We start from the raw sequence: 22,245 nt of genomic DNA, 5'->3' as shown, positions 1-22,245 counted from the left end.
TAGAGCCGGTGCTGCGTGCAGCTGGCCTCCGTCCTGGCGGCAGGAAGCGGACCATCCATCCAGGAGGTCGGGGGGCGAGAGAGGAGGGCGCTGTTGCTCCGAACCGTCATCAGCCCACTTTTCCTCAAATGAGCTCGTTGCAAAGAGGGAAAGACGGGTATTCCTCACATTCTCACCCCTGCCTGCTGAGCTTTAATGACGCCCATGGGGAGAGAGAGGACCTTAGGTATCCTTGGAGACCCCTTCCCTTCGTCTTTGCAGCAGCTCAGCAAGAAGCTGGCTCAGCTGTGCAGGCACCGCTCACGCTCCCTGGGGAGAGGGGCTGGCCAGCCACTGACAAGGACACACCTGCTGTTCCCTAGTCACCCCCAGGTGCCCCGTTCCCAGTGTCCGGGTGTCGGGTGACGCCTGGCTCTGTGGCAGGGAGTTTGCAGGTATGAGAGCAGGGCGGGGGGGTGGGAGGGGGTGTCCAGCCACTTCTCTGCTCGTGGGCTCTCCAGTAGTTCCGTTTCATCTGTGCCACGTGGCACTCGAGAAGTGGGCGTCGGTGCTCCCCGAGTGACCAAAGCTAGTGCTCATCTCTGAGATTGGAGGCCAGCAGGTCAAGGGAGGACTCTGGGATCTATTTAACAGTCACCCTGGACAGTTCTGGTGCAAGTGGTCGGAGATGGCAGAGCGCCCAGGAGAGGCTGGTAGAGGCACTGGAGGAGGGAGGCCGTGCCACCGTTGCAAGGGGGAGGTGGGGGGTGTGCGGCAGTCACGGATGCGCGGTGCTGGCCGTGAGCTCCAGGCCCTGCTGAGGGACATCAGCTGTCACCAAGGGGCCTTTCCCCATCTCCCAGGGTTCTCAGAGCCCCGAGTCACAAGCCCTCCAGTCCAGGGGCGCAGGGGTGGCTCAGTGGCTTAAGCTGACTCTCGATCCTCAGCTCAGGTCATGGTCTCAGGGTCATGGGATGGGGCTCCGTGCTGAGCACGGATTAATCTTGCCGCCTAAGATTCTCTCTCCCTCTGCTCCCCTGGAGGGCCAGGGCTCCAATAAGAAGACACGGGGTTGCTGCATTCCCACCCGGATGGAAAGGGATAGAAAGACCCGGAGGAGGCGGCCTCCCCCAGCTGAGACATCGTGAGCGGATACAAAGCGCCTGGAAGCATTAGTGTCCCACGTGCTCTGGGGCGGCTGACAGTGGGACCAAGCTGAGCCAAGTTGCAGGAACCCACATGGTGACCGATGGGAGGGCCCCAGCCAAGGCTCCCTGTGGTTTCCACGGTGGGGTAGGCTGTTGAGCCACCTATACCTCCTGTTCCTTTACGACTGGAAGGGTTGGCCCAGGGGCTGGGCACCAGCAGGGCGGGACGGCCAGTGGGGCCTCGCTAGGGTCCAGCCACAGGCCTGCCCGGAGCTGTGTGGACACAGGGTTGGGTTCCCGCGGGAGCTGGGTGGGTCCCCATCATGTGACTTCTGACAGAGCGGGGGGGGGGGGGGGGGGGGGGGTGAAGGGGAGTCTTCTTGGAGAGGGAGGTGGGACCGTGACATGTCAGAGTGCCCGTTCATGGATTTGCTGAGCCAGCTTTCTTGGGGTGCCTCCCCATCTTCTGCATCCACAATTGTCCAGTCCTTTGAAGGCCAGGCACCCATCCCTCCGGGCAGCCTGCTGGGACCTCCCACCCAAGAGTCCCTGCTCCTTCCCCTGAGGTCTCCCAGGCTCACGCAGTCGAGTCCTGGAGCTGTCACTTTCCACCTGGTGTGAGCATCCACCTGCCGTCCCCCCACTGGACTGAGCCGCCTTCCCCTCACCGTGAGGTGCCCGGCGGGGGTGGGCTGGCCCTCGGGGCCTTTGCGGGGGATGGGGGGGCTCTCTGTCTCCAGCTGGACTTTCTGCTGGTCTCCGGCCTCTGAGTCCGCTTCCTCCCCACCGTCCCCACCTGCCTGTCAAAGAGGCGTGCCACGGCTGCTTGGCCCTGTACTATGTGTGTCTGCCCCGCCACAGTCACTCCCCCCGCCCCCCAAGCTCGCTCACTCACCTGTTTCCTGCCAGCATTGGCTCCCTAAACACCCATCTTCAGTGGACAGGTGCCCCACCCAGCGCTCGGCTTGCCCACGGCCATCCCCCGTTACAGGTCTTTTTTTTTTTTTTTTTTTTTAAGATTTGAGTTTTCAGTAATCTCTACACTCGAATGTGGGGTTCGAACTTATAACCCCGAGATCAAGAGTCGCCCGCTCCACCGACTGAGCCAGACAGACAGTCCTAGATGTTTTATTCGTGGTGGCGGTCTGGTCTCGCTCACCAGAACGAGACAGGGATTTGCGTCTGTTTTCCTCACCACCAAATCCTCAGCACCCAAAACAGCGTCTAGCCCATGGTGGGTGCTCCTGAATCGTCTTAGGGAAACATGAAGGCCCCGGGACCTGCGGCCTCGTCCTGTCATTGTCTATGCCAGCTGTCCCTGGGCCCGCGTCCACCTGCAGCCTTACCTCATTAAAAAAAAACGTATAATCATAAGATCGTCCTCACAGCTCCCAATGGAGGATTATGAGCTAATAACCAGAAAGCTCTCAGAGTCGAGCGCCAGAACTCTCGGTAACTATTAGCAGTAATCATTATTACTTGCCAGGCACTGTTTTAGGTCCTGGAAATTTGGGAACGAACAAGACAGCAACGTCTCTGCCATCTCTGACATTGTAGTTGGGGAATAGGAAGTAAATGTATGCAAAAAGGTAGGGTCATGGAAAATAACAGTTAAGGCAAGAGGGGCTGGGACATTTGCAGACTCCTCTTGGAAAGCCTCTGGGGTGACTTAGGAGACCTGCATGAGAGCGGGAAGGAGCTCTGGAAAAGTCTTGCGGAAGGAACAGCGAGTGCAAAGGTCCTGAGGGAGGAATGAGCTTAGCAGAAAGGTGGGGGAAGGCCCTTGTGGCCGGAGCACAGCCGAGCAAAGGAGGGCCAAGTCCCAGTGTGGTCCCTGGTCTGAGACTACTGACTCTAGTCTGTGGGGGCCTTTGCTGCCCATCCCATTCCTGCCTTTGGGGTTTGGGGAGTCTTTAGCTACAGGGGCCTGGGAAGGGGCATGGCCCAGCGTCCTGGCCTTAGACCTTTAGGCTGCACTACCCTTCAGGGCACCCCAGGGAAAGCCATCCCTCTGCCAAATGGCAGAGTGGGCCACTGTCTCCAACGGCAGAGCATCCCACTGGCACTGGGTGCGACAAGGTGGCTGGGGTCACTTCCAGGGCTGTGGTCCCTCTCACCTCCTCTCAATTCTCCATGTCCCCCTCCTGCCCCCACTGCACACACCCCAGGCTGGGGCAGCTGCCCCACGGTACGAAGCAGAAGAGAACTGTTAGGGGCGGACAGAAGAAAGCATTTGTAGTCGATTTTTCCTTCCTATCTTGGATTTAAAAACTGTCAGGTCACAAAACTGAAGCGAGGCATAGAGCAGGGGTCACAGGCGACAGCTGTGCTCACGTGAGGGCCTTTGGCAGTGGCCACAGGCTCCCCACTCCCCTCTGGCTCCTCACCAAAACCACCAGGCACGAGCCACGTAGAGAATGACGTTCAAGGCCTCCACACCGGTACTGATGCAGCACACCGCCGCGTCAGCGCCCACACACGCGTTCACGAACTCCCAGTCTGTGTCCCAGGTCCCCCTCTAGCCCTGCCTGTACGGGATTATGGAGCCACACCTTTTAAAAACATAGTCTTTGGAGTCAGGCTGCCTGGGTTTGAATCCACCTGGTAGCCAGGGAAGTTCCTCAGCCTCTCCAAGTCATAGTTCCCACATCTGTAAAATGGGGAGGTCATCCTTATAAAAAAGCTTTTGGGAGGCACCTGGCTGGACTCTCGACTTGACCTCACGGTTAGGAGTTCAAGCCCCACGTTGGGTGTGGAGACTACTTAAAATCTTTGAGTTTTATTTGAGAAAGAGCAGGGGAGGGGTTAAGAGAGGGACCAATCCCAAGCAGTCTCTGCGTTTGTGCAGAACCTGACCAGGGTCTCGGACTCACAGACCCACAAACTTTGAGATTATGACCTGAGCTAAAATCCGGGCGGACGCCTAAATGGAACCACCCGAGGCGTCCAAAATCTTTTAAGGCATTCTAGGGGCACCTGGGTTGTTCAGTTGGTTAAGCGTCATGATCTGTGGATTTGAGCCCCGCATCCGGCTCTGTGCTGACAGCTTGGAGCCTGCTTTGGTGTGGCTCCCTCTTCGCTCTCAAAAATAAACATTAAAGCAGTTTAGGGACACCTGAGTGGCTCAGTGGGTCAAGCATCCAACCTTGTCCTAGGTCATGATCTGTTTGAGCCCCACTTCTCTTTTAAAAAATGCTTGAATAGAGCTATTTTCATAACATCAATGTGTGTACCTGGCTGGATGCCTTTCAACCACTAAATCCCCACATACTTAGCTGTAGTTAAGCTGCTTAGATTTGGGGGGGGGGGGGAGCCAGGAAATCTGGTCTGTGACAGTAATCCCTAGCTGGGTGGTCCCTGCAGACAAAACCATGGGCAGAGGCCCCCTGGCCCTGTGGGGTACTCTACAGTCAAGACAGACCTGAATGAACCGCCCAAGGTCCATTCTGACACATGACCCCTCCAGTGCCTCAGAGTTAACGTTCCCATTTGGGTCACTGATCGGATCCAAGGTCGGGGAAACCTGGGGGAAAAGGCAAACTACTGTTAAGAGCCTGATGCCCCTTCATGCACCAGCTTCCCTTTGGGCTGTTCCAGAACTGTGAGAACACACATACTTGGCTCACACCGCCATTCAGATAAAAACCAAGACTTGCTCCCTGGGGAGTTAGACCCACAGGACACAAAAGAGTGAGGTGACCTGACCAAGGTGGACTCATGACAGAGGCCTCTCTCAGATCTTGAGAATTGCAGGTGGCAGTAGGGGAGTGTGGCTTCCTGGTACGGTCCTGACACCAGCCAGCCCAGCTCTGGCCGTAACTTCAGGCTGCAGGTCCTCAATGCCCACTGAAAACCAAAGACCCACTTCTGAGTTCTGGCCAGAGGCCTCTACTGAACTGTAGAAGTTAGAAGGGAAACAGTCAGGGCCGTATCTGTGCACTTAAGGACATGTCACAGTGCTGCCTGAGGCAGAGGCCAGGCGGCTCCTCCTGGCCACCAGCTCCCTCAGAGAAACTCCCCAGCCTCACCCCGCCCAACATTGCCATTTCTAAGAAATACGCCAAGGCTGAACCCATCCCTCTTAAAGCTGATCACAAATGCCAGGGCGAGGTCAATGAGGCTGCCTTACCTGAAACAAGAAACCAGGCACAGCTCAGATACTTTCACTACAAAATAATTTATTACAACACACAGCTGCAGCACAAGCCTATGTACAAGCGCACACTCCCCTGACTACCCGACTAGGGGACCCTTTTCTTCTCCCGGGCCTTCCGAACCTCTTCTATCAAATCCTTCAGATACTGGATTTCCTTGGCCAAAGAATCTGCCCGCTCTTTCAGAGCCTCATTCTTCTTTTCTAGCTCTTTACACTCGCCAGTAAGGGCCTCCTGCTCGGCCCTCTTCTTCTGGCGGTACCTAGTGGCTGCTGTCTTGTTCTGCTCCATTTTTTTCAGCTTCTTATCCAATTTTTCCACCTTTACTTTTGCTGCGGCTTTCTCTCCAGGAGGATCATAGGGTTTGGGGCGGGCAGAACCACAGAGGGAACATGGAGACAGCAGGCTCTTATTTGGAGAGCCCCTCGAAGTAGAGGGGCTATGCTGGGGGGACCCCAGATAGGACTCAGGACTCATACAGATGCCACTATCATTATCAGAGGGGGCATCCTCCTCCTTTATGCACTGAGGGATCATTAGAATATAAGCAGTCGAGTCTGGCTTTCTATCTCCTTCCGAGATATCCACCTCACTGCCCAACTCTAAACTAAAGGAATGATCTGGAGTGGAGGACAAGGCCCCGGGGGAGAGAGGAAGAGATTGCAGGAAGGTAAAAGGGGCAACCTGGTCTGTTTTGGGTAAACTTTCTGGGAGATGGCCAATCGGGTTCACGGTCTGGGGGGGCTCCTTATCAGTCTCCTGGACTAGGGGGTCAAAGAGATCACATGTGTCATCCAAAGTGGCCAAAAGCTCATCTGGCATGGTTTCCAGGTCATCTATACTGAACAGAGAATCAAAATCAAACTCCTTCAGGTCCATTTTCTCCACCATCCAATCTGTCCCGGAGAAGGCATCCTCTGCAAAAGACCGAAGAGAGTCAGACACACAAGGGAGCAAGGCCGATGGTGGGGGGGAGGGGGGAAGGGGCAAGGACTCCCACTCACCCTTGCCGTTGTCTGAGGCACCGACCAACCCATCCACAGCCAGCCATTCGGAGGAGCCCGCCTTAGCCTTGTCGCTGGAGAACCCATGGGGTTTGAAGTGCTTGGCCACCTCCAGGTAATCGTCTAAGAGCCCTAGGCTTACTTCAGCCCCCAAACCCGACTGGTCGAAGGGGGACATCAAGTCCCCCTCCAACACCTCGCTGCTCAGGAAGCTCATCATCTCGGCCATGTCGTGGGACTTTACTGGAATCGAGGAATGTGCTTAATTCGAAGAGGTCTTTGTCGGTTACAGCAACGCTGCTGCTGGATGCCGTGAAAAGCCTGAAAAGACACCAGAAAACAAGTCCCATTGGAGACCAGCCGGTCCCAGAATTTCATCTCTTCATCCTGGGGGGAGGCTGGCCAAACTAGAATTCCACTTGGGAGCAGAGAACCGGGAACACGTGGCCCCGGAGGCATCGTGACCCTCCCTCCCCGCCGTCTGGTCAAACCGCACAAGATGGACGCCCTTGGGGCTGGGCCGTCCCTCCACCCGCCGCCAGAGGACGGCGCGCCATCCTCATGTCCAAATACGGCCCGGGCCGCCGGCCCCGCCCACGCCCGCCCTTGACTCACACCGCGCCCTCGCCCTGCCCAGCCGCCATCTTGGCCTCTGCCACGTTTCGCTGGGCGCCGGGTGGGACGGCGCCGGGCGGGAAGCCCCCGGGATCGGAGGTCAGGGTCGCTGAGGGCTTCTACCCCCCTGCGCCGGACCGCGCCCCCGCCCCGATCCAGAAGCGTCGGCGTCTCCAGGACACCCAAACAGGGGTCACGCGTCCCGGGCGCTCGTAAAACCGCTTCCCCCTCCGCGACGCCGCCCGGCCGCAGGCCGCGCCCAAGCGAGCCGAATGCCCTCGCCGACCTGGGGGAGCACGGCAGGGGCGGCCGGGCCCCGGTACTTACGCCATGGCTTAAGCCGCTGGGGGGTGCCGCTGCAGAGCCTGGTGCTGCTGCCGCCGCTGCAAAGGCCAATGCTGCCGCAGGCACTGCTGCCTCTAATACGCCATGGCGGCCGCGGACCCTGCGGTAGTGGAGTAGGGAGGACGCGCACACACGAAGACGATCTACATTTATAAGCGACAGGGAGAGAAATGGCCGCGGCACCCCGGCCGTGGTTCCTTTATAGACTTTGCCTCTATGAGGACGCATCACAGAGCATATCCTTCCGCCGCGGTCACGTGACCCGTGCCTCCCACCCACTTATTCTCGCTTACACGACGCCCCTACTGCATCCAACCCATGACTTTTATGTCCAGGGCGTAGCTGGGAAGAGAAAACGAATTATTGTCAAGGTCTCCAGAAAGGGAAAGGGCGCACTACTTTACACGGCAACTAAGATCAAAGAGTCACTCTCCCCTCCGCTGCCGGAGGGCGCGGAAGGATTCTTCAGACACACCTCGTTTCCGGTGTTAGCTTGGGAGGCGGGGAGAGAAGTCTTCCTGCCCAAGGAAGGTTTTTGTTGTGAGGTCCGAGGCCGCCTGGTTGTCGCGCGAGATGCTGGCGGAGAGCGAGCGTCGAGCTGATTGGTTAGACATGATGAGTCATACATTTCTCGATTTCCTATTGGCTCTGAGCCCAAGGTGGGCCAAGTCCGAGCGGGAAGGGGCGGAGCGGCGGGCGAGGTTCCCGCCGCCGGAGTCTGTAGTCTGGGGGCTGGTTGCGGTGAATCCCCTGTGCGTTGGCTTCCTCAGCTCTGGGCACACGTAGCGGCCCACGATTGCGCCGGCTCTTTCCCGGACTTAGAGCGTTCCAAATGGTGGCCATAGGCCCGAACCCGCGCGGTCCCTTCCTGACGCCCTGAGTGAAAATGAATTAGCTGTCAATTTCAGGTCCCATACGAAATTTCTTGTGCATTTAGATCGTATGCAAGGCCTTAAGTCGCTGAAAGGGGAGACTGAGGACCTCGGTCGGGATCTCAAATGCTCCATGCACACCTACCATAGAGGGCCAACTCTGCATCCTTACCGTGAACTCTCAAGTCCAGGCGGGAAGGTGCATAATCTCTAGCCCAGTTTAGGGTATTTTTGCACACCCAGGTAACGTTTTTGCTATTCTATTAAAAGTATTCAGTCCATCACAAGGTAACTTCTTTTGGTTCATGCAGATGCAGTTGCCCTAAGAGATTTTATTAAACTGGTATGTCACAGGTGCCCAATTTTTCAACTTCCCGGTGTAAGGTAACCACTTCTCAGCAAGTGCCCTTAGTGTCGCTAATGAGAGAAGCTGGAAAACCCACGCCCACTTGCGGGGGCGGTGGGCAAGGGGCGGTTGGTGTGTTGGGTAGCAGCGGTCCAGGTCAGGGCCTGCAGTTTACTCTCTATCCGGGACTGTGAAGAGTACCAAGAAAGCTCTTCTCCATCCTTCAGTCCCCTTCCCCAGCCAGGCCCTGGAAGGTTTCTGCCTCCATTTCAGTGGACCATAGTCTTATCTGTGGCAGGGCTGTGATGTCAAAAAATGTGGGGAACGCTGTCTTTGTCCTTTGATTCAGTCTAGCCCAACGATTTCTTTACAACAGCAAACAGAACCCGTCGGATGAGGTGTGTGGCCCAAAGCCACACAGCTGCCAGTATGGGGGAGGCCATATGGAGTGGGGCGTTGAAGACACAATTAGAGGCAACTCCAAAAGGATCCTGGCTCTTCTATTTAGTAGCTGAGACATTTTGGTTAAGCAATTAATCCTTGCTGAGCCAGTTTCCTCATCTGTAAAATGAGGCTAATGATGGGCAGTCTTATCCTTAGAATGAAGACCATATATGGAAAGCACTGAGCAAAGTGCTGATAAATGTTCAATAAATGGGGGCACCTGGGTGGCTCAGTCGGTTGGGCGTCCGACTTCGCTTCAAGTCATGATCTCACAGTCCGTGGGTTAGAGCCCCGCGTCGGGCTCTGTGCTGGCAGCCCGCTCAGAGCCTGGAGCCTGCTTCAGATCCTGTATCTCCCTCTCTCTCTGACCCTCCCCTGCTCATGCTGTCTTTCTCTCTCAGAAATAAATAAAACATTAAAAACAATTTTTTAAAAAAGTTCAATAAATGGTTATTGCTGTTCTTAGAACTCAAGTCTTCTGATCCTGACCTCCCAGCCCCACTCCTCATTTTCCTTACGTCGTCCTGCTTCCTCAGAGGACTACTGGTGTTTACTGAGTTGATGTAACCAACAACTGGTACATGCAAAGCATATTGCATTCTGGGACAAGTATGGCTTTTGTATTGCGTTGGAGAATCACAAATGTCAAGATATAAAGAAGCTGTCTAGTCTTACATGCGAAGCCACTGAAGTATCCCTGAGCCACTACACAAGTCTTCCAAGGTGTCACTACGGGCCCATGGGGACACATCTCGGGAGACCTGTCAGTGCCTCCTTCCAGATGACCCGGCAGAAGGTTGAGAATCAAAGAATGTACTATTGCCCCAGTTTTGACACTGCAGAGGTCATAGATGAAGGACTCCAGGAGGAGCCTATCCCATCCATTCTATCATGGAGACCCAGATCAAGCACTTCGAGGTTCTCCTGGCTGAAAATGGAGAACCACTACCATTCCTGTAGGAAAATGTTTCGTACCACACACAAGCCAAAGCTGTTGGAAAGATTTTTATTTTTAATTTCCATGCTGTGGAAGGACATCATGTTCCCCAGCTTTACTTCCTCCATCAAGGAGGAAAAAAGATGGCCATTCTCCAGGCCTCAGGGCTAAGCTACTTGTGTGGACCTAGCCAACGTGGGACAGAAAGACCAGTGACGGATTCCAGATCTATCAGCTGCTACTGAGGGCAGGCAAGTGACTGGAAGGCAAGTTGTGGACTTGGCCTCAGGGACCAAGAGTTTAAAGACTACAAGGTGATCTGAAGGAAAAGGTAAATACGCTGGACTCAGCCTCAGAGCCCACATCTGGGGGTGGGGGGGACACCTGGGAAGCTCAGTTGGTTAGGTGTCTGACTTGGGCTAAGATCATGATCTCATAGTTTGTGAGTTTGAGCCCCACATGGGACTCTCTGCTGTCAGCTCTGGGCCCACTTCAGATCCTCTGTACCCCTCTCTGCCCTGGCCCCACTCTCTCTCAAAAATAAACCTAAAAAAAAAAAAAAAAAGGACTCACATGTGGTATTTTGGCCACTTAGAACCAGCAGTGTCTAAAAGGGCCACAGCCTAACAGATCTAGTCCTAAGTGTCCCTTACCCTTCTCTTTGACCTTGCCCTTTAGCAGGAAGAGCAGAGTACTAAGAAACCCTGTATACAGAGGTTTCCAGGCAGGGTCATGGTCTCAAGGAAGGAGTGGCCATGGCAGAGGACTCCAACACAACGCAGGTGTCCTTACTTACAGACCCCCCGCTAGGGCCCCTCCAGTTTTGACCATGAAGCGAATTCCTTGTCCAAACCATGTGAGTTCTCCAGTTGGAGGACAAGGGAGCAAAATCAGCTCATTTGGGGTGTGAACAGGGAGACCACCGGGGGCCGAGACCCCAGAGGAAAGACTGCAGGCCTCAAAACAACTTTTCCAAACGTTAATTTTGATTATTTATTTGAGGGGGGAAAAGTCACAACAAAGCATATCATAAAAATACTGTTATCCTGGACTCATTTTTTTTAGGAAGAGGCAAAAACAAGATATACTCCAGAACTGATGATGTTTTCGAGACGGTGAGTATATTCTTAAGCGTGAGGCTAACTCGGTGGTTTGCTAATGTAAATGGTGCAAAAAAATTTTCCAGAGAAGTAGGAGCAGATGCCATTACTTCAGGCAAAGGTGGGAGTTACTGAGGAGAAAGGCAGAATGGCAGGGAAAGACATGACGTCCTTCCCCAAAGATTAAAAAAATTGGGAGTGGGGTGCAGAATGCTGCCCTCTTCCATCCAATAATCTCAAAACACCGGACAGCCTTCCATGTTTTACGAGGCTTGTCCAGTCTGCAGCCGCAAATCCACTAGGACCAGAGCCAAGAATTCCCACTGCTTCTTGTTCTGAGGACTTCCAGGTGGCTCCTGCTTTGTGAAGTGGGAAAGTCACGGTTTTTGGTTTTGTGAAACATAGTTAAGAGACAGAGATGCCCTCGTGTTGCTCTTTAAGAGAGGAGATAAAAGCAAATCGCCATTACACTTGGCTTTGATCATTTGGGACTTAAAGTCTTGAAAATCTTTTTTTTTTTTTTTTTCCCAGCTCTCCCTCCAATGTCCAAAGCTTTCTACGGAATTTGGTCAGAGATGCCAGCTTGAGAAAACTAGATTCTACAACACGCTGGGAAAACCAACCCCTTTACGTCAATGAAGACTAGCCCTTGCTTTTGCAACCTCCCCTCTCCCTTCCCTCTAACGGCTCCCAGATGGGTGCACCGGAACCCCCAAGGCCAGGCTCCACCCCACCCCCTCGGCGCCAGTCACCTCAGGCTGCACTCAGGCACAGAGATGTCCTGTCAACTCTAACTTGATTCTGAAGAACAGCCAGGGTGGAGAATCTCTCAGGGTTCTGGGCTTTCTATTTTTCATTCTCTCAGGAGCTTCATACAAATGAGAACACCCGAGCCACTTTAAGGAACCTCTGCATACACAGGAGAGAAGCAGGAAAATGTTCCCAACACAGCCAAGGTTAACCCTGGTTTGCAATCCTAATCCATGACAAAAAGGGGACAGGAAACGTCTACCCTAAATTCAAAGGGTAGCTGAGGGATCAGTGCTATTTAGAGTCACTTCATGCTGCTGTCCTTGGGAAGGAATGAGACAGCTGCGGGGAGCTTCACCGGAATCTCACTGATGGAGAGGTAGTAAGAATAGAAAAAATAATAAAACTTGATGGGAGAACAAAATACTGCATGGGCAGATCAGAAACAGAATTATTATTGGCTTCTTGCCACGAACAGGAGAAAAGCGCAACACAAGACGCACCGACGCTGGGTATTAACAGTCCTCCCCGCCCGCAGGACACTGCACGTTGCAGTGCGCACAGCGCGGTTTTAGCAGCGGGAAACGAGGGGGGGCGGAGGAAGCTGCGCCCCCTCTCATCCGGGTTTTATCCACACGCGCTGGCCCTACGTAGCACCAGTCTCCCCAGGTGCGGGCGGAGACGGGACGGGGAAGAGGTCAGTGCAAGTCTGCTGGCCCTTTGGCGGTGCCTGGGGGGCTCAGCACGCACTGCTCTCACACTCCTATAGCAGAAGCTGGGGAAGGAAGGGCTGGCCGTGGGCCGGTTCCTGCTCTAAGGTGACACCCTAGAGAGGCAGGGACTGACGGGGGAACAACACGGTCACCAAGCCTCCCCTCAACCTCCACCACGAAGGCCATATCCTTGAAGGCCTTGTCCTAATTGGCAAGAAGGCAAGGAAGGGGCTGAACTGCCGCGCTGGTGCAGGGGGTGGCGCCCCGGCAGCCCCTTCCCTCCCTCAGCCTCCTCTGGCTGCTCACGCAGCACGCTGATCCAGACCAGCCAAGGGGGAGGTGTAGACATCAGGGACACACGCCCTCCCCAGGCCCTCCTCACCACCCCCAACTCGCCCACCGCGCTCTCACAGATGGCCACTAAAACCCACAATCTCCAGGCACCTTTGCAGCCAGTTTATCCTGAGCCTCACTCCTGCGTGGGTCCCTAACAGTGGCCCCAGGAGGGACCTTCTCAGCACTTGGGAATCTGAGCTGGTCCGGAAGTGGGGGGCATGGGCTGCTTCTCCAGGAACCCGGCCCGAGGGCCAGCTCTTCCACCAGCTTTAGCCCCAGAAACTCTAAATACTGTCTGAGCGCTCACTCCGCAGAGCTCAGCTCGGGTACGTGCGATCAGAACTCTTCAGTGACATTCAACGCAAAGGCAACACCTTGACTGGGCAGATATGCTCCAGGGGAAGAAGGCAAGACAGAAGGCGTGAACAAGAGGAAATGACAGAGGAGACCTGGGAAGAAACGGGCCGCCAAAGGGCAGACGGGAGCAGAAAACCTGGGCCGAATTGCGAAACAGCAGCTCAGGTCAGGCAGGTGCTTCACCTTCTCAATTCATTCCAGAAAAGTCGGCCTGGAGCAAGGGGGCAGGGAGGAGGAGGAGCACAGTGTTTGGTAACAAAAATAGAAAGGTGAGGGAGGGTGAGGAAGAGGAGGCAGAGATGGCATTCTAATCAGCATGAGGTGACCGGGGCGATGACCGACAAGACGGGAGGCACCCAGGGGCCCCGGGAGGCACCGCTCTGCAGCCACGTGTTTCTAACGGAGAAGCCAGGGTCTGACCCCTGACGTCCACTTTGGCCTTCACCTGCCCTACGTGTGCAGCAGCACCTCCGGCTCGGACAATGAGCAATAGAGAGTATATCCCAATTCATCTATTTCTTCAGGAGTGAGCTCTGCGAACAAGTTCACCTTGGGGTTCAGGGCACTGGGCAGGACTCCGGCCTCTAAGTAGCTGATGAGTCCCCTCAAGGCCTGCAAGAAGCGGTCGGCCAACATGTCCGGAGACCAGTCAGCCTCCTCGTGGGCCAGGTGGAGGATGACGTTGGTGAGCTGGCTGGCAGTGAGGTGGCCCAGAGCCGGAGTGGACTTGCATATGGCCTTGAGGATCTTGAGGCACAGAGATCGGCAGCCCGAGTCGGCCTGGTCCAAAGCCCGCAGGCGTGCCGTCTCCGCGGGCCGCAGGCTCAGCCGCCACAGGTTGTCATACTGCGCCAGCCGGTGCGGTCTGGCTACCAAGACGGTGTCGCCGAGGGTCACTGACGGCAGGAAGTCAATGACGAGATGCTTGTCCCGCTCATACTGCACTTCCAAAGTCAGGGCTCCTGGGGGTGGTGCGGGCCGGATCACATAGTCCAGGAGGGACCCTATGGCTGGCCAGTTGATGGAGCCAGCCACCACCTTCTCGAACGTGTCTGCCACTGTCTTGGGGGAAAGGTAGCCCCCTACGACACAGCGGTCCCAGTAACTGCTTCCACGAGGAAAATATTCTGGGTTCTCCCGGCGAACCAGGTAGAAGCCAGGGACGTTCATGATGGTGTCCTCGCCAGGGACACACGACCACAGGTTCTGCTCCAGCACCAGGGGCACGATGAGCTGGATGTGGTCAGCTGTCACCACCTGTTGGAGCAGAAGTAAAAACGTGTCGAGGGATTTAATCTGCTCAAGAGACAAGCTTCCCCCGACACCGGTCCCACCAGCCTGCATTCCCCCATCAGTATGGGAAACTCCGAATTCGTTCAGAGCGAGAGTGAGGATTTGAACCCAGGTCTGTCAGAAAAAGGAGGGGGGGGAACCAAGGAAGAGTTTAAGGAAGATATGACGGGGGAGACCGCAGCGGGTAGAATTCAGAAGCGGTAAGACCTGAGACCACAGTCTTCCCGGCACGCCTGGGACACCGGTCTTCTGGGCCGATAGCACCCTTGAGAAATAGCTTCTTTTTTTTTTTAATGTTTTACTATATATGTTTTGTTTTTTTTTTGGAGAGAGAAGAACACCCTCGCACGCATAAATGGGGGAAGGGCAGAGAGAGAGGGGGACAGAGGATCCACAGCAGGCTCCGCGCTGTCGGCACAGAGCCTGACCAGGGGCTTGAATTCACGAACTGTGAGATGACCTGAGCTGAAGTTGGACGCTCAACTGACTGAGCCCCCAGGCACCCCTCGAGAAGCATCCTGGTCAGCACCCGACCCGACCCTTTGCGAGAACCACCTCGTTACCTGCAGGTCATCGTAGAGGCTGCCACTCAGGTACATGTCCCGAAGCGGCATGTCAGGCAACTTGGCCCGCAGGAAGCTCCGGAGCTCGGCGCATATGTCCACGGCTGCTTGCTTGGCCCGCGCCTGCTCACCCGCAGGGATGGCCGCTCGGTTCCGGTAGTAAGTAAGAAGTTTCTCCTGCAGGGACATGCGCAGTCGTGACTTCTTCAAGTCTACCTGGCCCTTCCTGGCCAACGGCTTGGGCCGGGGTGGGCAGAATGTATCTGCCAAGGCAAGAGAGAGAGGCACAGAGGCACATGAGCTCTTCCCGTGCTCGCTTCGTCCACGGATGCCTCAGGCCCGGGAAGGAGGGCTGGGCACAGCAGCGCCAGCACAGCGCCTGATGCAGTGCGCGTGTCAGCAACGTCTGCTGAGAGCGGGAGCAGCACTGAGTGCCCAGAGAGGGGTCCCGGGGTGGGTGGGGTAGGGGGGCCAGAGCCTCGTCCTCACCTGCGTCGAAGGCCGAGGAATCTGTGGGAAGGGTCTGCAGGGAGCGGCTCAGGCCTGTCTTCATGTCTTTATTCAGCAGTCGGGGTGAGCCCATCCAGTTGGGTTCTTCCCAGCTCCTCTTCCCCGAGTGGCTCAGGCGTGTGGGGCTGGTGGGGGCGCTGATCGCCCTATCGTACATCTGAAAAAGCAGAGGCCCCGCCATAGGAAGCTTCCTGCCTCCACTTCCCTTCTTCTCACCAATCTTCCCCTAGTGGGTTCGACTACTATTTTTCAGTAACTTTGTTGTACTCTAGATTAGGGAACACTGTGCCCCGTGCAGAAAATCTCAGGAAAATACTAAATGATGCAAGTGAGAAACAGAGCTACCATAAGGACCCAACCCAGACACGGCTGTGGGTATTTTGGTCTAGTTCTTTCTGGGAACGATGTATCTATATAATTGGATCCTACTCTACGTACACTTTCGAAACTGGATTTTTGTCACATATCATTTTTGTCACTTCTCCATTATCACTGAAAACAAACCAGCAGTCAACATTATGGTATCTTTTCTGACGATTCAGTATCGTACCTGATGAACATGCCATAACGTTGAATGCTGATTCATTTATTTAATCGATACTATCCCAGTGGCTGCTATGTGCCAGGCACTGTTCTAGGTGCCCAGGGTAAAGAAGTAGACCGAAGAGACCCAATCCCTGCCCGCATGGGTCCGCAGCGCACTGGAGGGGTACAGGCAATACATAATCAACAAGCTAAATGTGCAGTATGCGGTCAGAGATAAATATTAAGAAAAGTAAGGCGGGAAAGGGAAATGGGAAGTATGTATGTGGTACGAGTGTTGCTACTTTGAATCGGGTAGTTAAGGAAGGATATTTCAGTTATTTATCATTGTTTACTAACTGGGATAGACCTATTCATATCTCCCTCGATTTCCTCGGGCGGGGGGGGTGGGGGGAGTCCTAGAAGTAGATTTGCGGAGTCCTCCTATGGGCTCATCTGACACTGCCACATCACCAGGCTATGCCCCCATCAGCTCGGTATCAGAGTCTCATTCAAGGCAGCCTCACGGACTCTCCCGCCCCTGGCTGCACCCACTTACCCGCTTCACGGCCAGCGTGGCGATGCCCAGCATGGCTGCCCCGCCCACCCCCAGCACCAGCCGGGCGTTGGAGAGCACAAAATCAATGGCCGTGCCGATGCCATTGTCATCCTTCTTGCCTTTGCGCTCACCAGAGCCTGCCATCTCTCACCTGAGGACGAAGGCAGAACACAGCCATCACCACCTGGGACCTCGAGAGCCAGCCCTCCTCCCTCCCCTCCAATCAGGCCAGTGGGCAACAAGTATGGGTTATTCCAGGAATTCGGCAACTCAAACCCTCCTGCCTCTAGCACCGCATGCTCTGGGGTCAAGAGCGATGCGTGCTCCGGGACACATCTGCACGCAAGGGGGAAGAATGGATGGCACCGACCGTGGAAAAACATCTCTCCACCCTTCTGAGATTATAGAAATAGAAAGCCTTAGCTCGGCGTCAATCAATGCTCTCCTGGATTCGCACAAAGTACCCTACACCGTGTAAGTCTACCCTCTCCCTGCCCCTCCCCACCAGTGTAACGCAGACTGTGTTTTGATCCTTTGGCCACCACTTCCTGTAAGGCGAGACCTGAGGAGGTCTAACTGGACCGATTAGGTTAGGAGATGCTCATCCAGTCCCATGGTGCCACCTCACACACAGGGAGGTGACTCGCCAGAGGTCCCAGAGACAGGGAGTGGCACGGCCATCTGCAGGAGGCCGGCTCCCGGCTCCCAGTCTGATGTTTTCCCCACCATGTCGTGTTTACCCTGCACACAGCCAACTTACCTATTCTACTTTCTGCAAAAAAAAAAAAAGTAAAAAAAAATATCATGGATCAAACTACTGCTCACAGAGATAAAACCTCAAGTCCACACCTGAGCAAGGTGCAAAGGGAGAAATAACTCTCTGCGGGCACTCCCACTTGACAAATGCTTTGCTTCTTGGGGGAAGTGTGCGGAGAGGGCGGCGGGGGGCCACAAGCAGCTCAGGGGAGGCTGACGCTGAGTGTAAACCCCAAGGACGCTGCAGACTTGTCTAACTGGAGAAAAAAAAAAAAAACACTCATCTGCGCACATGCACTTGGAAAATGAACTAAAAATGAGCTCATGGGCTCAAAAGCAGAGGCAGCCTCTCATGCAGAGGGAGGCTCAGGCAAGGGGAGCCCACACTTGCTCCCCGGCAACAACAAAGTCGTCATGACTGAAGTTCCCCGGGTCCCCAGATGAGTCCCTGAAGCAAGAGCCCTGGGCCCGACGCAGATGAAGGACGGCAAAGCGGTGCAGATCTGAGCGCTGCTCTCAGTCCACTTCCTCCTACCTCCCGCGTCCAGCACACCAGGAGTCACAGGGAAAACCAGCTGCCTACCATTCAGGGCCCCCACATCCCCAGAATGGGAGGAGACAGAGATAGGATGCCCAGGTGCAGTTTCCAGTGTAAGTAACCTTTCTAACTCCGCTGCAACTAGGTACTGCTGGCTTCACCCTCTCCTGGCCCTTGTCTGTATCCTCCCCCCTTCCCCCAAGAAAGAAAGAAAGATTTCTGACTCAACTAATTCCAGCAACTGAATTAACGAAGAGTCACGGTCCAGTCCAAAAATATTTTTCCCTGACTAGAGTTCACAACTTTGGTGGCACTTTTCTCTACCCTTCACGGTCAATAGAAGCTTCGGGCTTCGGGCCATAATGGGAGACTTACTTGGTCAAGTGAAATACATTCCCACTTGCACAGAGCAAGCAAGGCCAGGGAGAAGAGTTCAACTATACATTACAGGTGGGGTCGCGAAAGAAGGCTACTCAGCCTCCCTCCAGTGGCCACTGCGAGAGACGGAGTAGATCAAACTCCGCCAAGGCCGCGTAATTCAATCAGGACAAAGTGAACTTGTCCTGTGAACACATGTGAACACACAAAGTGAACACACGTGTGTTCCCCACACGTAACAATGACCAGTGTTTTATTTTTATTTATTTTTTGAGAGAGAGAGCAGGAGAGGGGCAGAGAGAGAGAGAGAGAGAGGGAGAGAGAGAGAATCCCCAGCAGGCTCCGCGATGTCAGCACAGAGCCTGATGTGGATCTCAGTCCCACGAACCGTAAGATCAAGACTTGAGCCCAGATCAAGAGTTGGACGCTTAGCTGACTGAGCCACCCGTGCGCCCGTTTGATTTCTCTTAAACAATAAAAGAACCTTTGCTGATATATTTACAATAGACACACTGGATGCAGGCACCTCCTTGAATGTGAGGCAGTAAGACCAGAGAGGGGGCGTCCTCTACCTAAGCAAAAGCCAGAAGGAGCCTCCCTGGGCCATTTAGCCCGGGCCCCATCTGATGACTGGTAAGAACGAGGCAGTGATGTGGCATAATAGAAAAGAGTCTGAGTTTTCGAGCCAGAAACCCTGAGGATGACTACTTGCCATTGAGCCCTGACTTATTGGCTGAGTGACTTCCATAAGGTACTTAACCAACCACCACCCCAGCTATGAAAAGGGGATAATTATGCCTGCATGGCCCGAATCAGAAGGTTGTAATGAGGAGAAACCATCTATAAAAATACTGAGCGTGAACACTTGCTTTCGAGTTTCAGTTCTGCAAGATGAAAACATTTTGGAGATCTGTTACACAACAATGTGATTTTTTTTTAAGTTTATTTATTTTGAGAGAGAGAGAGAGAGAGAACGGGCACACATGAGCAGGGAAGGGGCAGAGGGAGGGAGAGACAGAATCCCAAGCAGGCTCCGCACTGTCGGTGTGGAGCCCGATGGGAGGCTTGATCCCAGGAAATGCGAGATCATGACCTGAGCTGAGATCAAGTAGTCAGACGCTTAACCAACTGAGCCACGCGGGTGCCCCAACAATATGAATATTCTTAATACTACTGAACTGTATGATAAAAACTGGTCACAATGTTTTTTAAAAAGAGGAGGACAGAAGAAGAAGGAGCGGCAGGCAGGGCTGCAGACGGAGGGTCTCGGCGCTGCTGACGTTTCGGGCAAGTTACTTACCCCGTCTCCCCAGATACACAAACAGGAACAGACACACTCCCTACCCCAAAGGAGCGAGGATGACACAGAACGGCTTCTTCCGAGGAAGAAGGCACAGAACTGTGAAAGTCCCAACGTAGTTTACTTGACAAAGTCACAGGCCTTGAACACATCTGGCTCGAGCACGCGTGAGACGAGCTGACACGCGCTGCGAGGGCACCATGTGCTGGGCACGTTGCACACACTAATCCCTGAGTCCTCACACCACCACCTCGGGGTCATGGTGTTGTCTCCGACTCACAGACGAAGAGCCAGAGGCTAAGTAACTGGCCCAAGGTTATCGTGTCCGTAAGCCGTGCAGCCAAGACTGGAACCCAGGGCTCTGCTGGGCAGTAGTTTAAGGGAGTCCTAAGTGGCCTCCACTCCTGCCTTGGTCACATCTATTAACCAGGAGACCTTAAACTTCTTGGGAGGCATTTTGGCACGCTACCTGCCATGTCCCCGGGGCCGGCACTGTTTGACCCACAGAATGTATCTGTTGCACAAACGAGCTATTAACCCCATGGGGTGATTTCTGGTTTTCAGAGGAGGCGGCGATGGCAATTTGTAGCCCAACTGACAATCAAAACGGATGAAGGACGCGAAGACTCGGTAACTCACGCCTTCTCTGCCGACCCACCACCCCTCCCTGTGCAGGCAGGCTCCCATGGGCATCACCCCTCCCCTGGCCCTGCCCTGCTCAAGGCGAGTCTGCCAGTCAACCTAAGTGGCCGAGGAGAACCAAAAGCCCTTACGTAAGGCTCCCCGCTCCCCCCACCCACACTCCCTCTCCACCCCAAACAGCACGCTCCCCAGCTGGCAGGCCTCACAACCTGGTGGTTATCCCTGGTTTTTTCTCTCCCCACCTCCAGCCTCAGCCAACTCGTCACCAAGCCCCACTGCTGCCACAGGGTACGCAAGCGCAGTCATGGCCACTGCCACGATCCCTCTTCTGTGCCATTGCCCTGCTTTCCAGGGCCGTGGCGGGCCCCCTCCTATCAGACGTCACAATCTCTTCACCAGGGAGTCGGTATCCTCGCAGACTTGGCCGGGTCTCAACTCCCGCCAGGTGCCTTACGGGCCGTTCTCGCCACAGCGGACTCGAGTTTCCAGACTACCGTTCCCACTGCCATATTTGCTCATTCTTGTCCATCTGCATAGAAGCTTCTATTCCTCACTGACCTCAAACGTCCCCTTTTCTACAGCCACCTATGATCCCCCATCACCGCCCTAAACAGGCAGAATTATGTCCTCCTCTCCAACTCCAGGCTCTTTACAGGACCCTCTAGGACGGAGCTGCTCCCACTGGAATTACTTTCTGTTCATCTCCACATTAGGCCGAGTCCCTTGATGGACCGTATCCTTCATCTTTACCCCAGAGCCTGCCAGATTATGCCAGGGCCATAGAAGGCCCTCTGGAAAAGTTGCTGAACTAAATATAGTCATAGGTTATAGAGGGACTTCTTGTTAACACCGGAATCAGGAGTCAACAGAGCTAACACACCACCTACTGAGCAGCATTCCAAGTGCCGTGTGTGCACGGTCTCACTGAATTCTCAAAATAACCGGACAAAGTAGGTACTGTTCTCTCCATTTTACAAATGAGGAAAGAGAGGCTTGGGAAAGGCTACTGATTTACCCTAAATCCCACAGCTATTAGCACTGGGATTTGAATGCAGACATGGTCCCTTGAAGTCTGCACACTATGCCTGCTTTATAAACTGTGTTGTAACAGAATACAGTCATGTTTGGGGAATGTGATCGGACTCATAAGGTAACTGAATCCCCTGAGAATGAGCCAGCCTGGAACTGAGCTCTAATACTTTTAACCAGTACCTTCTATAACATTTTCATATGTAAAATATTCCAGGAAATAAAGTGGTGATAATTTTATTCTGGCGGGGCTGGAAATGCAAGGCCTGCTTTTTCTCAATAGGGAAACCTACCTCTATTAATGTCTATAATTCCTCTGTTGATTTCTTTTTTTTTTTTAATGTTTTATTTATTTCTGAGAAAGAGAGAGGGGGGGTGAACAGGGAGGGTTGGAGAGAGAGGGAGACACAGAATCTGAAGCAGGCTCTAGGCTCTGAGCTGGCTCTCAGCACACAGCCCGACGCAGGGCTCAAACCCATGAACCGTGAGATCATGACCTGAGCCAAAGTCGGACGCTTAATGGCTTAACCGACTGAGCCACCCAGGCGCCCCTGTTGATTACTAATAAAGCACTATGGTCACTGAAAAGAAAGCGCCCCCTCTCCTGGTCCCCTGCATCAAAAACAAAACAAAACAAAAACAGAAACAAAAGAAAGAAAGACAAAGCTTGTAGGATTAAGTGTCTACCTACCTGAGGCTTCTTACTGCATCTGTGAGGTAGGGATGGGAAAGAGGAGTGTCTATGGAAGACACCTTTGAACTCTTTCCCTTGGAATTAGGAGGAGAGGGGAAAGGAGGGGATCCTAAATAATCCCCCCCAACTTGCTGTGGAGGAAGACCAAGCCCTTCTCCAGCTGCCTCTCCCGGGCCTCAGGATCCTCTAGCTTCTGATTTTTCCGGAACTCGCGGCGGATGTAGGCCAAGTAGAAGTCTCGATCAGTGTAGCGAAGCCCTCGGCCCTGGCGCAGCAGGGCCCGGTACAGACTGAGCACCGCCTCTCGGCTCCATGGGGCCATGGGGGACTGGCAGGGGCTGCGCGTCAAGCTATAAGCAGA

General features: G+C 54.3%; 2 protein-coding genes across 2 annotated transcripts; both read right to left on the bottom strand.

The window, feature by feature from the left end:
* Positions 1-5,285: 5,285 nt before the first annotated feature.
* Positions 5,286-7,432, bottom strand: ATF4 (activating transcription factor 4). Its single transcript, XM_039237441.1, has 3 exons — positions 7,228-7,432; positions 6,286-6,606; positions 5,286-6,198 (listed from the first exon to the last, which is right to left on the bottom strand). The coding sequence occupies exons 2-3, from the start codon at positions 6,512-6,514 to the stop codon at positions 5,369-5,371; spliced, it is 1,059 nt and encodes a 352-aa protein (XP_039093372.1). The 5' UTR covers positions 6,515-6,606; positions 7,228-7,432; the 3' UTR covers positions 5,286-5,368.
* Positions 7,433-10,823: 3,391 nt separating this feature from the next.
* MIEF1 (mitochondrial elongation factor 1) lies at positions 10,824-21,997 on the bottom strand. The gene is made up of 5 exons (XM_039236632.1): positions 21,882-21,997; positions 16,548-16,698; positions 15,446-15,623; positions 14,957-15,219; positions 10,824-14,357 (listed from the first exon to the last, which is right to left on the bottom strand). The coding sequence occupies exons 2-5, from the start codon at positions 16,689-16,691 to the stop codon at positions 13,551-13,553; spliced, it is 1,392 nt and encodes a 463-aa protein (XP_039092563.1). The 5' UTR covers positions 16,692-16,698; positions 21,882-21,997; the 3' UTR covers positions 10,824-13,550.
* Between the last annotated feature and the right edge of the window lie 248 nt (positions 21,998-22,245).

The sequence above is a fragment of the Hyaena hyaena genome, unplaced genomic scaffold (assembly GCF_003009895.1).
Source record: "Hyaena hyaena isolate Hyena2069 unplaced genomic scaffold, ASM300989v1 scaffold_4, whole genome shotgun sequence".
Classification (NCBI taxonomy): domain Eukaryota; kingdom Metazoa; phylum Chordata; class Mammalia; order Carnivora; family Hyaenidae; genus Hyaena; species Hyaena hyaena.
This window is presented reverse-complemented; position numbering and strand designations above follow the sequence as displayed.

Excerpts from the sequence above, each read along its gene's own strand:
- ATF4 (XM_039237441.1), bottom strand. The coding sequence starts at position 6,514 with ATGGCCGAGATGATGAGCTTCCTGAGCAGCGAGGTGTTGGAGGGGGAC. Across the intron at positions 6,199-6,285 it reads TGCCTCAGACAACGGCAAGG|AGGATGCCTTCTCCGGGACA; the intron begins GTGAGTGGGAGT and ends GGTCTTTTGCAG.
- MIEF1 (XM_039236632.1), bottom strand. The coding sequence starts at position 16,691 with ATGGCAGGCTCTGGTGAGCGCAAAGGCAAGAAGGATGACAATGGCATC. Across the intron at positions 15,220-15,445 it reads TTCCTCGGCCTTCGACGCAG|ATACATTCTGCCCACCCCGG; the intron begins GTGAGGACGAGG and ends TTGCCTTGGCAG. Across the intron at positions 14,358-14,956 it reads GCCTCTACGATGACCTGCAG|GTGGTGACAGCTGACCACAT; the intron begins GTAACGAGGTGG and ends CTGCTCCAACAG.